The 14,609-nt window shown below is 41.2% G+C and overlaps 1 protein-coding gene across 15 annotated transcripts in view; it reads right to left on the reverse strand.

Moving 5' to 3' along the window:
- Nucleotides 1–14,609, reverse strand: part of LOC147023252 (protein CBFA2T1-like) — a 251,142-nt gene that overhangs the window by 33,552 nt on the left and 202,981 nt on the right. For all 15 annotated transcript variants that reach the window (XM_085888482.1, XM_085888485.1, XM_085888477.1 and 12 more), the window contains one exon: nt 6,653–6,738. In XM_085888482.1, coding sequence (XP_085744608.1) covers nt 6,653–6,738 — 86 coding nt within the window. The remainder of the gene's footprint in view (nt 1–6,652; nt 6,739–14,609) is intronic.

Consider the following 14,609-nt stretch of genomic DNA (forward strand, 5'->3'; position numbering starts at 1 on the left):
GGGATCAAAACAAGAAGTCCATATTCTTATTCAAAGCCTCTGTAAAAATATACAAAGAAACACCACCTTCACCACTCTCCCTCCCCTCCACCCTTCACCCACCAAAAGCATTGATTTTTTTTCTTAAACAGTGAAATTGTTTTAGGATCACAAATATGAGAAAAAGTACCTGTTGTATTAATTTATTTTTAATTGCAAATACATAAAAAATGTAGTTTTTTTTTTGTTCTCTTTTTGTTAAATCTTTGGATTTTAGCAGGTTTTTATTCAATATCCCCAAATATCTTGCAATTTTTTTTTCTGTGGTCTTTCAGATCTGAAACTTGGTTAAAGTCGAAATACGCTTTTTTCTTTTATTTTTTGAAATAGTATGCCAATACAGTAAATTAAAATTACAGCCCAAATTTTAGGAGAAAGTCTTTACAAAAAAAAACAACAACTAGAAAGCATCTCAAAATGCAAAGCTCATCTGCTTTGTACTCAAACTAAACTTGATGAAAACGGCAGTTTAAAAATTTGTACATTTTATTAATTTGTGTTCTCCACAATCTCATAATAAAGGTTTGTTGAAGATTTGATGACAAAAGCTCAATTGGTAAAAATGTTACGGCCTGGACATAAACACTGAATCTCAATGGTGAACAAGGATTTTGATTAAACCATTTATGACTGGTCTACCACTTCATTGATGATGTCATCCTGACAAGCATTTACTCCGCATTGGGAGAAGAATGAGGTGCGCCAAGTTTCAAATTTTTCTGATCAGCAGTTCGAGATGCGTTTTAAAAAAAAACATTTAATCCAAGATTGCTGCCAAAACACGTGACCGATGACATCACAATTAGCTTCAAGATATTCTCCATGGGGGGGGGGGGGGTTGCTTCTACCCTGAAACTTTGTCAATTGGACAAGGGGTTGCTGAGAAAAAAAATGGCAAAGAAACTAAGAAAAAGGCCAAAGATAATAAAAATGGTCAAAGAATAACAGAACTACTACTACTACTAATAATAATAATAATTATTATTATTAATTAAAATTATTTTCATAAAATTATTACTTTGTCTTCTCCATATTCTAATAATAAAAATTTTGTTGAAAATTTGATGATAAAAGCTCAAATGGTACTTAAGTTGCGGCCCGGATAGACACACAGAAGTAATTGCAAAACCCCGTCTTCTGCCGCATGGGGGACGGGCTAATAATAAATAAATACAGTCACACATGGACATGCACATTGTTTTTATTCACCATGTTGGCTCATGGAAGAGCAAAGCAACCAAGGGTATAAAGACAATGCATTGATAGTGTGGCTGTGGGCCACATTTAATCAAAACAAGGAAGGGAATGAATGACCAGGAAAAGAGGAAGGGAGAAAAAAAAAAGTTAATAGAAGTAGAAAAGATTATGGGTAGAGGAAGGGTGGGCTGGGGTGGGACTCCAATAATATACATGTGCACGCATGATGTGGTGGTGCTTCACCTATTTGAAAATCTGGAGTGAAGAGTGTGATTAAACTGCTTTCAGAAGGCAGACCCACAATGGAAGTAAAAGAGGGGGGAAAAAAGTGAGTGGAGGTGAAGGGGTTAATGGAAGAACATGTACATCATGGAGTATCTGGGAAGGGTCCAAGGGAATAATATTGGAGAAGAGGTGATTTTTTTTCAAAAAACACAACAACCAGTCTGATATGTGCAGCAAAAATACCTTATGCTTTGACCTCAATGTAGAAGATTTGAATAATGTTTAGAGCTTTAAATTCCACAGATGTGAGGATTGATAGATGTGATTCAGAGGCTCCAGCCCACATGGGAAAGCAGTACTACATTGGATTACAGAATAAAAACCCTTGGAGGGAGTAAGACATTCAGATTTTTCAAGAATCAACTTCAAACGACAGAGGATGCTCAGTTTGGAGGCAGAGTTGGACACATGGTCAGTCCCAAATAGGTAATGGCTGAAGTTAAGGTCATGAAGTTCGAAAAACTAATAAGTCCGTCGGCTGATCGACCATGGAAAATAGAAAGGTGGGTTCATTTGAGGATCATTCCACAGTGACGGAGTGTGAAATTTGCCAAGATTGAAAGACATGTTCTGTTTGTTGGAGCAGCATATGATAAATTTTACATTGGTAGAGAGTGACATGCACAGTATGGCTGTTGTCTGCTGGTCAGTCGAATGGTGTGCCGTAAACCCCAACATATAATGGTGTTGAACATCGCATGCAACCTCTGGGTACCTATTTAGTTACCACGGGGCTTCATTTTGACCAATAATGTTTTTTAAGCCGAGTTGTGATGGTGATCTTACATCACGAGCCTTTTGTCGTAAATTGCACACTGTTACATAATGGTGCTGAAGTGCAAAACATGAACAAAAGTGATTCTTAGCCACGTCTCGCGTTGCGAACGCTGGCTCGAAGAGAGCTCCGCGTTGTTGTTGTTGTTGTTGTTGTTGTTGTTGTTGTTGTTGTTGTTATTCTTCTTCTTCTTCTTCTTGTTTTTGTTCTTTTTGTTGTTGTTCTTCTTCTTCTGGTGAAGACAAAACGTTTTAGACTCGGCTCTTTTATATACAGGATCCGGATCTCCTTGAATACTAAACACCTGTACACATCCTCGCATTGAGGGTGCCTTTTGAGAGCATCTATCATCAACTTTTAAATATATTCCGACATTTGCTTAAAAGTTTCGAAAAGTTCACGTTACTATTTCAAGATTATTCCATTTAATGTGTTGTAATTTCGTAAATACACGATTTTCTCGTCATGAACAGGAGCCTCCATGACGGGTCTCGCTATTGGCTTCATCAATGCACGTGATGAAATATCGGAAGTTGTTGTTGTTATTGCCTTTAGGAGGCGGCTCTTGGACACATTTGTCCTTGTTTATTATATTTATTGGCTGGTTTATGAAGCTGCAGAATAATTTATAAAAAACATCAACAGATTACAAAGGGAAACAATTTAAGAGATTACTCGGAGAGGAATGGTGGGGGATTTAGAAACATGACAGTAGGAAAGGGCATGTTTAATCTGCTTCTGGTTTAATCCGCTTCAATGCAGCAGGCGACTTCATCGTTAAGACTATTCATATTTATTTTACGCGTTTATTTCAATTGTGATGCATTTGTTTTTGGCTGCCACCGACCTTGCTTTGTATTTTCTTGAAGACCAGGAATCTAACCCTCTTTTTTAACATAGGCCCTTAGTTTTAACTATCATGGTTTTGAATATCGTGGAATTTTTCAGGAATGTAACCCCCATGGTATTTAAGGGTTTACTGTATTACATGACACAATGTGTAGTCAGCTGAAAAAAGGAAGAAAGGGTGTGCCAAAGCACCAGATGCATCGTTTATGTAGTTGAACTAAACTGAGTTTAAGACACGCCTACAATAGGGCACTCAAATAATATCCACATGCACGAGCGTGCACTCCACAATTGTGCCTCGTTGACTGGGTCTTCAGTAGAAGTCCTCAGCATCATCCCGTTTCAGCAACTCAACCTGGATACAGTCCACCGAGGTGAGCCAGCAGAAGCAAACATGCATCCACATGTAGTAACTACACATGGATACATACATACAACCACCCTCAGCAAGCGAAAACACAAACCAGACCAAAACAACAACTTCACTCCCAGAATCTACTGCACCAGAAATAAATGGGAGAACAACCAATCAACCAGCCTAAACATGCACCACTCAGAACAAAACAAATCGAGAGATTATAGAACACTTTACATCGAAAAAGATCACCGAATCATTGAACGCAATCTTCAGAGGAAAAAACCAAAAGGACAGGTCTGCGAGTGGCAAATTTCATTGGTTGAGATGACGTAAAATGCCATAATATTTCATCCAAGTAATGCTTAATGGAAGAATTTTTAAAGTGCCAAAAAGGTGATTTGGGTTCTCCAGTGTTCAAGTGCACACTTCAATTTAAATAAAATAAAGATTTTAAAGGTTGTAGAAGAAAAAACAAAAAAACAAAACACCTTTGGGACATTTACCACCATTGATGCAGCGTCTTGCACACCACCTTATTTAATACGTGACATGAGTTATTTGTGCCTGTTGTCTGTGTACTTTACGACGTCCCTTTAAACAGACCGTTTCCTGGTTGGAATGATTTTCTATTTTGTTTGACTGTCAGACAGATTAAAAAAAAATTACCTTGCTCCTCTCTGCGCATGCACAATCAGGACAGGATTCAGTACAATTTGCTAAATTCAAAGCCCAAGTACTGCTCAACTGCAGGTTTGTGCTCTGGTTAATGTTCAACCCATAACATTCAATTGAAATTCAGCTGTTCCTCAATGAAATTGACGTTTTGTAAACAAAGTGAACCAATTGCTTAACCCAGCCTTGCATGTGCAGGGTAACAAAAAACAACAACAAAACAATACAAACTACACCACACATCCATCTTTCACTCTCAGACACCACTACTGTTGGAGCAGAAGGAGCCTCCAAACAACAAATGTCAACTTACACTGTTTGACATGCCTTCATGGACTGCCTCCAAATCTAGAGAGAGCCCTTTACGTTGACTTGAGCCACTCTCATAAATCTTCCTTCTTATCCTCCAATACAACCAAGCCAAGCAAGGAACACATAAAAGGAATCACCAAGATATCCACCACATCCCACCTCAAATGGCTGACAATAAACTCACCAACCCTTCTCCCTATGCTCTACTGCCAGCTCTCTGTACCTTCCCCTCTTCTTCTCATGCACCTCCATATTATCCTCCCAAGGCACTGATAACTCCCCCAAGATGACCTTGCAACTGACCAGGTGATAATGTCATGTTGCAAACCTATCACACAGTTCTCTGGGAAGTCCATCTCCACCACTTTCCAATCATGGGCATTTGCCAAACCTGTTCCCTTCACATGCCTCCTTCCACCTCCTGCAACCTGGCCCTCTCACACAAACAGCAACTCTCTACCATTCACCACTGACTCCCTCCATCTCATCACCTCTCAATGAACCATCTCCACCACCCCTGCTAACACTTGATCATACTGACAATGCCACAAAGCATGCATTCAGTTCATGCTGCAGATTCCCCAGGCCTCGACACAAAAAGCAGCTCCCCTCCTGTAACAACCCCCACACCCTCAAGTTTGAAGGTGATAGAAGCACATCATACATTGTCCACAATATGAAACTCAACACTATTGGCTCCATCTTCAAAAAGATTTTGCCACTTCATTGTCCTCAGATACACATCCTCCCACCATGTCCAGGCCTGTTGCTGTGCCTGTCCTCCAGTCTTCACATATCTCCTCTCCTGCTCTTTTCCTCTAACTTGCCCTTGGAAATCTTCCTTCTTTCCTTCACACATGCCTTTCTCCATCCACCCAAGACCCTGCTTCCTGTGCTACACATTATTTACCACTGGAACACTCAAATCCCACACCATCATGAACTTCCACATGGTCACCACCATATGCTCCTCAGTTATTGCTGTTAATGCAAACTGAAGTTTTCCATCCTGACCATAAAATGCAATGTTTTTCAAACACCATCTACTCCCAATCACCTCCTCACAAACAACTCCATTCTCTCCACATACGTTATCACAATGTCATACATGGCCACAATATTTGTGGCATGAATACAAACTTCAAACACCATATCTCCAACTTCCTTGGCAAACCATACCCATAGATCCTCCTCAAACCTTTTAGAAGCTTCGCCCTTCCTTCCTCTACAGCTCCCACATCATTGAACACCACATACCATCTTCCCTACCAATGATAGTACCACCTCCTCTCCATTAAATGGCTTCATTAAATAATGGCTTCTAGAATCTAGAGCATATGCAGGCTGACTGGTGCTGCAGTTTGCAGTATGACAGCTGACAATGCTTTCAGCAATGAGTGGTTCCGTGCTTTTCACAGATTGAAATCTCAGCTCGAATTGGTTTTTTTAATTTTGAGATTTTTTTTTTCCTCGTTACATTTAAGATATTATGATTAACTATGTAATGGATACCCACTTCAACAAGTCAAATGCACAGCAGGCACCCCCAAGTTGAGGAGTTGCATTCAGAGCCACCATTCCAGTGAAGAGGATCCTCTGACTGATATTGCTTTAAAAATGCTCCTTTTTCGAACCAATCAATCATATTGCTTTCCTTTACACTTGATGAAGTCTGTGACATACTGGAACCGATCGACTCCATGGATATTGAATAGTTCAGGAAGAAACTATCAAATTATATTCCAGTCTCACACCTCCGATACTGAACAAGTGGTTTTAATTTATAATCAGATGTTATTAATTGCCCTCAATCAGTCTTCTCGACTTATCAGTGATTTGCATTCTCAGCAAGAAAACTTGCTGCAAATTGAAAAGAAAATTCAACAAAACTCAGACAGTCACCAAATATGCGACTTTAAAAACCAGTGATGGTTCATTGCATCAAATCTCTTGCTGCAGCAAAGGCCACGTATTACCGTACCACGATTAATAATATATGAATGCATATACAGTATTATTCTCCACCAACAGTCAGGCATTAAACTCCTACAAAGAAAGCAATTTAACAAGACAGCTTTCACTTGTACATATAGAAATTGTATTTGCATGCATACAACAATAAATAATGTGCACACACACACACACATACGTATAGCTCCACTCACATTATCAAGATGTTTCCACTCCTCCGCCCACTCCCTGTCAGTAAGCCGGTGGTCAATGACTTCTTCCTGGCGAGGTGCATGCATGCCTGAGAAAGATGCATACAGCATCAGCCATGATGGGCCCCGAAAAGATGGGCATCCCAGACTGCAGGCAAAATTGAAATAAAACGCAGTCGGGTTAAACCCCGCAAAAGGCACGAAACAGGCCAAAATCCTAACAAAACTCAAAACGCAGATGTTTGCACATTTCCAGCTGCCCAAACTTGTCAAGCCCGATTACTTGCAGAGAGACTGGGTAATAGGTCCACATAAAGGCATTATTCGTCATTACAAACGGCTAAATGCAACCAAGCTGAGGATCCTACCGTAATGCTCTACGAAGCAAACATCAGGCAAATGCACACCTGCAAACTCTCCCAAAAGAGTTTGTAATATATCTGGAGGATGGTCAGGAGAATCTGTAACCAATCCTTGACCTGATTTTTATGTCATTTGCTGCTCACAATAGATCTTGTGTAAAGCAGCTGTGATGAACAAAGTCAAAAGATTCATGTGAATGTATGCTTTAAAGCAGGATTCCTTTTGGAAGAAATGCTCTGTGATATGGCATCATACCAACCCACATGCTGCGTCACACTACGGGTTTGAATCTGCATTCAAACACATCCGGCAATTTAAAAAAAAATTAAAAAGGGAAGTAAAACAAAAAGAGGACAAGTTTTTCCCAGTTTCTCAAACATGAGAGAAAAATCATATATATATATATATATATATATATATATATATATATATATATATATATATATATATATATATATATATATATATATATATATATATATATATATATATATATATACACATCGATATACAAACCGGTAGCGACATGGGTGGTCACGATATAATTACATACTTGTCACAGAGTTTTTGACGGATCGGGCTGAAAATTTTTGACAAAGAGGTTGATTATAGTGCGCATCAAAGCGTGGAAGCCGATTTTTGATTTTCGAAAAAAAACAATATATAAATATTTTTCGGATTTTTTCAAAGTCCCGTTGCTAGGCAACGGTGGTGTCCATAGCAACGGTGCTCAAAAGCATACAACTCGTTCCTGGTATGAACCTACCAGTCAAGTTTCATCAAAATCGGTTGACTCCTCTGGCCTCCAGAGCTGTCCATTACATTCAAACAGACAGACGGAAAACCTGAGAATGACAGTAGTCTAGCGACCACCCAATATTAGACGAGCAGGGGTACCCAGCGTTAATGTCGGGTCCCTCTTACCACACCTTTCCCTGCCTCCTACCACCCCACCCCTTGACAGACAGACAAATTTCTCAATATGGCTGAAATAATGATGCTATAGATGTTTATCTTCATCACCATGTCATGAATCTGGGGTGTGTTCAGTCACCAAGTTTCTTGGGGAGCGCTTGCCAAGTGGCTTAAGCACTCAAGCAAGCACTCCATGAGAAACCATTGATAAGAAGCCGCTGGCTATGAAAGTGCTCGCTATCTCCTTGGTAACACCACTGGACATGTCAAAGGCATACAGTACATGAGTATATTCATTGTAATGAAAATGTACCTTGTTCAAACACACACATCCACCCACAGACACAAACTCAGTTTTATATATGAGATTCGGCAACAGACACCTCCACACAAAACTGCCATGTTTGCATATTTCATAGTCTTGCTAATCTGTTCTTCTTCTTCTCCCTCTCATAGTAATCAGCAAATAAATTATCCTCTATCGTATCATTTTTCCATGAGTTTTATGATGTTATAAAAAAGGCTCAAATTATTATTAGTGCATTCCTGCTATTGCAGACCGCTGCGTGTTGACGTCACATGTAGGGACCTCTTCTTTCATACTCTGCACGGACGCAAACACGGGATATTTTTGTTGCAAATTCTGGTAAGCAAACATCGAGTTATAAGTAACACCTCACTGTCTTGCAGACAGAAAGTAACTGTATTTGACATCCCACAAAGTTTTCTTTATAAATGAAATATCACTATAGATGTTCTTTCCTCTGCATATGAAAACTAGCATCCGTTGAAGACAAAGTCTTCGATATCCCCTGCCATAGTAAATGAGGACAAGTAGCAGAAGGCACCAGTTCAATTTATTCTTGAAGTGTGTACCAAATTTCATAAAGAAATAGTTTAAAGTTTTGCAACTATGTTCTGGAAACAAAGGTTAACCACAATTATTTCTTAATACCCAACTTGTTTCCATGGAAAGTGACAGAATTTTTTTGGGGGGAAATCTCTAAATATCAAAAGGCACCAGTTCCCCACTTGCTTGATATGTCATGTGTACCAAATTTCGTAAATATATCTTGAGGGGATTTGAAGTTAAGCTCCGGAAACGAAATGTGACGGACGGACGGACGGACGGACGGACGGAACCCATTTCTATATCCCCCGCCAACTTCGTTGGTTGGCGGGGGATAATTAACGTACCTTCATTGTGCGGCGTATATTAGAAGGCTGCCGCGAAAGCTGAAGACAAAACATGCAATACCTCATTTGAGTTGTAATCAAAATGTTATCTTTTGTTTTTTTTCCTCAAAACGGAATCAACATTGAATAATAGAAGATGCGTTGTTCAGTGTTCAAATGTACAACAGGCCACAAAAACAATCTGAGCTACGTGAAGAGAAAAAGTTGGTGGTGATTTCTGGATGGCTGAAGGGCATAACCTGTTGAATGGGTGATGCTTATGATCCACAGACAGACAGACACAAACTCAACTTTATATATATATATATATATATATATATATATATATATATATATATATATATGTAGATGCACCACCTCTCTCACGTGTGAATGGAGGGAATAACTAATCAGCTATCACCTAATCAATTAAACCCAGGTGGCTAACATTATAGAAATAAATCGACTCCTCCCATGTTCTTCAAAGCGAAGAGGCTGCATAAAGCAACCATGAAAGAGCGACCCAAGGTAAACCCTTAGCTGTTTCAAGCCCTTCCCAGAGTTCCTCCACAGCTGTAAAGACGTTCGCACATAGTACACACATGAGAATCCCAATTCTACACACACACACACACACACACACACACACACACACACACACACATATATATATATATATATATATATATATATATATATATATATGTATATATATATATATATATATATATATATATATATATATATATACATATATATATATATATATATATATATATATATATACATATATATATATATATATATATATATATATATATATATACATATATATATATATATATATATATACATATATATATATGTATATATATATATATATATATATATATATATATATATATATATATATATATATATATATATATATATATATATATATATATATATATATATATATATATATATATATATATATATATATATATATATATATATATATATATATATATATATATATATATATATATATATATATATATATATATATATATATATATATATATATATATATATATATATATATATATATATATATATACACATACATACAGACACAGACATATACATATATATATATATATATATATATATATATATATATATATATATATATATATATAAATATATACATACAGTGGGGAGAACAAGTATTTGATACACTGCCGATTTTGCAGGTTGTCCCACTTACAAAGCACGTAGAGGTCTGTAGTTTTCATCATAGGTACACTTCAACTGTGAGACGGAATCTTAAACAAAAATCCTGAAAATTACATTGTATGATTTTTAAATAATAAATTTGCATTTTATTGCATGAAATAAGTCTTTGATACATCAGAAAAACAGAACTTAATATTTGGTACAGAAACCTTTGTTTGCAATTACAGAGATCAGACGTTTCCTGTAGTTCTTAACCAGGTTTGCACAGACTGCAGCAGGGATTTTGGCCCATTCTTCCAGACAGATCTTCTCCAGATCCATCAGGTTTCGGGGCTGTCGCTGGGCAACACAGACTTTCAGCTCCCTCCAAAGATTTTCCATTGGGTTCAGGTCTGGAGACTGGCTCGGCCACTCCAGGACCTTGAGATGCTTCTTTCGGAGCCACTCCTTAGTTGCCCTGGCTGTGTGTTTCGGGTCGTTGTTATGCTGGAAGACCCAGCCACGCCCCATCTTCAATGCTCTTGTTGAGGGAAGGAGGTTGTTGGCCAAGATCTCGCAATACATGGCCCCATCTATCCTCCCCTCAATACGGTGCAGTCGTCCTGTCCCCTTTGCAGAAAAGCATCCCCAAAGAATGATGTTTCCACCACCATGCTTCACGGTTGGGATGGTGTTCTTGGGGTTGTACTCATCCTTCTTCTTCCTCCAAACATGGCGAGTGGAGTGTAAACCAAAAAGCTCTATTTTGGTCTCATCAGACCACATGACCTTTTCCCCTTCCTCCTCTGGATCATCCAGATGGTCATTGGCAAACTTTAGACAGGCCTGGACATGCGCTGGCTTGAGCAGAGGGACCTTGCGTGCGCTGCAGGATTTTAATCCATGACGGCGTAGTGTGTTAATTATGGTTTTCTTTCATACTGTGATCCCAGCTCTCTTCAGGTCATTGAGCAGGTCCTGCCATGTAGTTCTGGGCTGATCCCTCACCTCTCATGATCATTGAGGCTCCACGAGGTGAGATCTTGCATGGAGCCCCACACTGAGGGAGTGTGACTGTTATCTTGAACTTCTTCCATTTTCTAATAATTGCGCCAACAGTTGTTGCCTTCTCACGAAGCTGCTTGCATATTGTCCTGTAGCCCATCCCAGCCTTGTGCAAGTCTACAATTTTGTCCCTGATGTCCTTAGACAGCTCTCTGGTCTTGCCCATTTTGGTGAGGTTGGAGTCTGATTGATTGAGTGTGGACAGCTGTCTTTTATGCAGATAACGAGTTCAAACTGGTGCAGTTAATGCAGTTAATGAGTGGAGAATGGGAGGGCTTCTTAAAGACAAAACTAACAGGTCTGTGAGAGCCAGAATTTTTACTGGTTGGTCGGTGATCAAATACTTATTTCATGCAACAAAATGAAAATTAATTATTTAAAAATCATACAATGTGATTTTCAGAATTTTTGTTTTAGATTCTGTCTTTCACAGTTGAAGTGTACCTATGATAAAAATCACAGACCTCTCAGGTCAGGTCAGGTATGGGAGCATGTGCCAGAAAAGCACGTCGCTGCGTCCACTTTCCGCCGGGACTCCAGTGGCCTCCGTCTGGCCATCCCCCAGGCAGATGCCAGGCCCATCCCCATCTCCTTGAGATGATGGTCACCCTGTTGCAACCATGAGGCACGTGGTCAACCCACTGGCCTCCTCCACTCATGAGACTCCCTCGCTGAGAGAATCTGGTGAGCAGGATCAGAGTCAGGAAAAGGAGCCACATGTCCATACAGCCGCAACTGACGCTCACGGACTATGCAGGTAACAAATCTCATCCGAGTCTCTCTCAGCAACCGCTCGTTGGACACAAAATCCGACCAGCGATAGCCAAGGATTCTCCGAAGAGACCTGGTACCAAAGGAATTAAGTCTCCGTCTCAGATCCTTGGTCAGAGTCCAAGTCTCGCACCCATAGAGCAAGACTGGAAGTACCAAGGACCTGAAGACTCGGACTTTCGTCCTCCCGCAGAGGTACCAGCAGCGCCACACCCCATGATCCAGTGAATCCATGACTCCCCATGCCCGACCCAGACATCTATTGACCTCTGACTCGCAGCCAGCAGAGACATGAATATCACTGCCAAGGTAAGTGAATCTATCCACGACCTCAACATCCTCACCACAAACAGACACAGACAGGACAGCAGCATCCAAGATGTCACCGAAAGCCTGGATCTTAGTTTTGACCCAAGAAACCCATAATCCCAACGGCTCCGACTCCTCATTCAGCACCTCGAGGGCCCCCAAGAGGATGTCTAAAGTCTCCGCAAAGATGACTGCATCATCTGCAAAGTCAAGGTCCGAGATCTTGACATTCCCAAATGACGCACCGCAACTTGATCTCTCCGACATCCTCCCTAGAATCCAGTCCATACAAGTGCTGAAAAGTGTGGGGGCAAGTACACATCCCTGACGAACTCCAGTAACAACTGGAAATAAGTCAGAGATGGTACCACCACACTTCACAGCACTCTCAGTACCAGAGTAGAGTTCAGACATCAGATCGATCAGTTTTGGTGGCACCCCACGAAGACCAAGAATCCTCCAGAGGACATCCCGATTCACTGAATCGAACGCTTTACAGAGATCAACATAGGTTGCAAGCAGCCCCTGCCGAAACTCTCATCTGCGTTCGGTGAGGACACGAAGTGCAAGGATACGGTCAATCGTTGACCTCTTTGTTGTAAAGCCTGACTGCTCTGGACGCTGGTGCTCAAGCAGATGGTGGCGAACCCTATCGAGAATTATCCGAGCAAAGACCTTGCCCGGCACTGAGAGCAGCGTCACCCCTCGGTAGTTGTTGCAGTCTTGGCGATCACCCTTCCCTTTCCAGAGCAGAACAACAAGGCCCCTCTTCCAATCAGTTGGGATGATGCCTGTGTTCCAAGCAGAGCACAAAACTGCATGCAACGACACGAGTGCAGCATTTCCACCAGCCTTGAGAAGTTCGGCATGGATGCCACAGATCCCTGGAGCTTTGCCCCATTTCAACTGGTTCACCGCAGCCCGTGTTTCCACAAGCGTAGGTGGACCACAGTTGATTCGAGGGTCAGCAACAGGGATTGTAACACCCTTGACGTCCAACTCGACAGTTGGGGGATCAGCCTGGTACAACCGCTCAAAGTAACCGGCCCAGCGGGCCTTCACTTCAGACTCCTCTGTCAAGAGCCTACCACTCTCTGCTCGAACTGTAATGCTCCGAGGGATGGGCTTGGATGAACGTTATGCGCGAATTCCCCTGTAAGCGGGACGAGAATCACCTGTCCACAGGTGATGCTCTACCCCCTCACAGATTCCTCGCACATATGCCTCCTTGTCCACCCTCAGTGCACGTACAGTTTTACGCCTCAGCTCCCTGAACAGCTCAGCTCTGCCATTCAGCCTGGCCCTGCGACTCTGGTCAATGGTATCCAGTGTCCCTTGAGAGACAAAATTCTTCTTTGCCCTGCGGTGAGCTCCAAGGCATCCACCGGCAACATCAAGGACAGTGGTCTTGAAGGCGCTCCACAACTCTTCAGGACCCCCCAAAGTACCCAGACCCCCCAAGTGTCCACTCAGCCTGTTCGCAAACTCCTCAGCTACTCTCTCATCCCTGAGCTTGGCAACATCCAGACTCGGCTGGGATGGTACCATTCTCCAGGATTTAAGGTGCAGCTTTAGAGTTGCTACAACAAGCCTGTGGTCAGTATTGAGGAACTGAGCACTCCGGTAGACCCTGCAGTTCTGGATCATCCTCCAACGACCGTCAATGAGGACATGGTCAATCTCCTTTGCCACACCGCCAGCGTTGGAATACCAAGTCCAGCGATGAGCTTGTGGGCGCTGAAACCATGAACCAACCACCCTAAGTCCATGACTTCTTGCAAAGTCAAGGAACTTAGTGCCATTCTGGTTCATAGTTCCTGACCCATGGGGACCAACACACACCTCATAACCGTCCCTATCAGTTCCAGTCGATGCATTGAAATCCCCCAAGACTAGAAGTGTATCTCGTCTGGGGCACTGATCAACCTCAGACTCGAGTGTGGCGTAGAATGCATCCTTCACGGTAAAATCACTCGCCTCAGTCGGAGCATAAACAGAGACCAGGGAAATGACACCTAAGGAGTGACGAATCCTTAATCTCATAATACGCTCGTTGACCCGTGTTACCTCAATTATCATTGGGGTCAGCTTATTGGACACAGCTACAGCAACTCCTTGGGTATGGTACCCATCAGAGCGACCAGACCAATAGTAGGTGTAA

The sequence above is a fragment of the Eptatretus burgeri genome, chromosome 7, assembly GCF_056783735.1.
Source record: "Eptatretus burgeri isolate ZD-2024b chromosome 7, Ebu_testis_v1, whole genome shotgun sequence".
Classification (NCBI taxonomy): Eukaryota; Metazoa; Chordata; class Myxini; order Myxiniformes; family Myxinidae; genus Eptatretus; species Eptatretus burgeri.